The 3,457-nt window shown below is 33.0% G+C and overlaps 1 protein-coding gene across 1 annotated transcript; it reads right to left on the bottom strand.

The window, feature by feature from the left end:
* Positions 1 to 2,788: 2,788 nt before the first annotated feature.
* Positions 2,789 to 3,457, bottom strand: LOC122518566 (the record flags this gene model as incomplete). Its single annotated transcript, XM_043637571.1, is given in 1 exon segment — positions 2,789 to 3,457. A coding segment is annotated over 1 exon segment (648 nt), but the record flags the coding sequence as incomplete, so codon positions are not given.

Here is a 3,457-nt window from a genome sequence, read left to right as displayed (position 1 = left end):
ATTCTTCAAACGTTCGCTTATACTTTGATACTTTGATCTGATCTATTAATATTGTTTTTTTTTTCCTTTTTTATTTTACGATTATCTTTTAAAAAGATTAAAAGAGATAGATAGAAGGAAAGAGTGAAAAGATTATTGATAAAAATGAAAGAAAAATTCGATGCTGTCGGTAAGAAAGATTCCTTCTTTATCGACCCGTACTCGAAAAAACCAAACGAAATTTTATATATGTTTAATATGTTTTTCTTTTTTAATCCTATTTTGTGTTATTGTTTATACTAAATACTTTGTTTTCAATTGACGTATATTTAAATAAAAACACAAATAAATAAAATTGCATCTCTAAAATTAATATACATAAGAAATTTATTAGAAAAATAATATATTCAAAATTTTGTTATTAATTTCTTTAATAAAAACACTTCTTTATCGACGCGTATTCATAAAACAAACAAGAAAAACAATAAAATTACTTAAAAAATACATTAAAATATTTCAGCGAATTTTCATTAATATTATTCTAACATCGATAAACAATACCCTAACTGCAAAAAAAAACTATAATAAAATAACGAATTAACAAATGTTTTACGAAAGTTTCAATTTAAAAAGAAGCTAAGAAGAAAGCGTGAAGGTCTCGAACAAAAATACACGCGCAGCGATTAGTTTTCCACGAATTTAAAGAGGATGGGGGACAATCAAAAAAATACACAGACAGACAGACAAAATCAAAAATAGAAAGAGATAAAGGTAAATGAGAAAGATAAAGAAAAAAAGCTCACCTTCTCGCTAATGATACTCGTTACGGATCGAGACGTGTCCTCGTTGCGAGAAAAATGTTCAGAAGAAATTTTATCGATAGGGGAAGAAACATTTTGTTTTTCCTTTATTTCTCTTACATTGTCTTCCCTTAATTCCAGTTTCTCTTCGTCCTTTACAACATTTTCTATTAACTCATCTTCTAAGTTCATTTCATCAACTAATTTCCAAAATTTTCATTCACAATGAGTTGGAAAAAGAGAAAGAGAGAGAGAGAAAAGGGAACCGAAATCTTGTTTCAACCTTTATGATGCAACTGACGTCATTATTTTTTGTTTCATTCGATCATTATAATCAATATTTACGTAAAATCGATAATTATGAAAAAACAAAATTATTGAATTACTTCACTCCGTACTACTTTTTTTTTTCTTATTTCGTAACGACGATAAATGATTCAAAATGTAAATATATGTGATTATATGTGTACATGTGTATGTGGGTTTTTAACCACCCCTAAAGAAGTGGTTTTGTCTGTCTGTCTGTCTGTCGTCTTTATCTACTTGAGTCTGTCTCCCTCTGTGTTTTTTAAACTTTGTATTGCTCAATATTTGATTATAGATATAGTAAATATACAAAACTAACGATACTCATATTTATCTTAAAGATTATTTTAAAGATATATAAAATCTACAAAAAAAAATATAATATCTATCAACTAGAAAATAGAAAATTTCAACAAATGTGACGTAGATTTTTCCTTTCTCCATTGGTGTTTCTTATTCGTAATCAATTAAGATAAGAAAATATTTATCTGACATAAGATTAATCGAATAAATAAATAAGAAAAAAAAGAAAGAAATGAAAAGGGATGGTCGTAAAGAGGGTGTTACGACTAACTTAAAACGAAATTTTCTATAAGACGTATGAAAGTTGGTGTTCTTACCTGATAAGCGTATGGTGTACAAGGAACGTAAAATTCTCTGCTCATAATAAAAAGGACTCTAACTGGATTGGATAGCGCGATTTGTATGTTGTTAAAATAGTTAGTTGTTCTGTTCTTCTTATTTGCTTAAAATCCAGCTGACGGATCTTGGGCAAGTGTCAAAATGACACTGGCGCCATCTTCAAATGGTCGCGAATCAGCTCGCAGACAGCAGCAGCAGCAGCAGCACAGCTCGTCAAGCTGTCACGAGCTCGATAATCCTCTTTTCTTCGATGAAAATGTCCTCCTCTCCATGCTGACGTAAGTGTATCCTCGATGGTTTTGATGTTTCAAAATGATCACAAAAAATGAACGATTTGTTGGGTCAAACGTTGTCGGAAATAAACTCGTTTTTATTTGATTCACGATCGGGGGGAGTCACCAAAGCACAATGCACGATTCCACTCTCAGCGTTTACATCCGCACACTACTTCGACAATTTAACATTTAAAAATTCAAATTTAAAGATATTTCTTATTTATCATAATCGAACGAATATCGATACTAATGAGCGACTGCGCAACGTCTAAGATTATTTGAAATCAAGCTCAGTTAAACAATCGAGATATGATCGCGGCATTAACTTTGTACCTTAACTACGCCATTTTTCCACTCCTGAGTTAACCAAGGATAGTCGCGTACGACAAGAAACACCGCGCGCTTCCACTGGTGACTACCAACTGCTGCCGCCACTCGCGACTAGTATGATGCACCCTCGCTGATACGTTACTACTGCAACGCCGCGGTGCATCGATAATCGTAACTATAACTCGACTTATCGATACATCGATCGTATGGCGCCATATTTAAGATTTTTCAAACCTTTTTTTTCGTTCAAATTCTATATAGTAAAAAAACAAATTTATAATATATATATATATATATGTTCGTAATTTTGTTTAATGATACCTTAATATTTCTCAAAACTCTATTATGACGAATATGACAGATGATTTATATAGGATAATTTCTTTTTTTTTCTCTTAAAAATAAATTATTCACCGAGTATTACGAAATTTTGCAAGGTTAAATATAAAAAGAATCTTCTTTATAGAAACGAATGGGCTACTTATTGCTCCTTCTAACAAAAGAAGAATTTCCTATTTTTGTTTTTGACTTGATTACGATATTCTTAGGTATGAGAATATCCTGCCAGGGTATCTCGAGGTCGTCGGGCTCACAGGAATCTTCCTCCTCTGGTGGAGGCACACGGATATCAACTGGTTTGTCCAAAGCAAGATCTTCCCATGGTATTTTAACTCGAGAATCAGAACTGGTTGGATCATAGTCTCTCGGGGATGATATCACGTTAGTGATCAATAAATTGTGCCAAGGTAACGTCATAATGCCAGTCGATTCCTTTTTCTCGGGTTCTGCGACGAAGGTGCTTTCATCATCGTATTCGATTTCCGTTCTCCCTCCGCCACGTTCTTTAATTTTACCATGATCGACCGAGGCATCCGTGCGAATTTTTCTTACCACAGTCGGTAACGCAATGTCCTTCCATGGTAACTCAATCTTCGAATCGCACAAAATTGACACGTCCGAGAATTCTTTTTGAAGAGGTTGCATGTACGGTTCGTGCCATATCTCGTCGTCCGCGTTAACGTTAAATACCAATGTCTGCCTTTTTCTTTTGCAACGATCACGCGATTTTTTCTTATGTTGAACTGGAAACTTATTTTTCCAACATTCGCAATTCTGACGTTTTAC

This window comes from Polistes fuscatus, unplaced genomic scaffold (assembly GCF_010416935.1).
Source record: "Polistes fuscatus isolate 324 unplaced genomic scaffold, CU_Pfus_HIC Scaffold25, whole genome shotgun sequence".
Lineage (NCBI taxonomy): Eukaryota > Metazoa > Arthropoda > Insecta > Hymenoptera > Vespidae > Polistes > Polistes fuscatus.
Note: the sequence above shows the minus strand (reverse complement) of the source record. Positions and strands in the feature narration are given on the sequence as shown.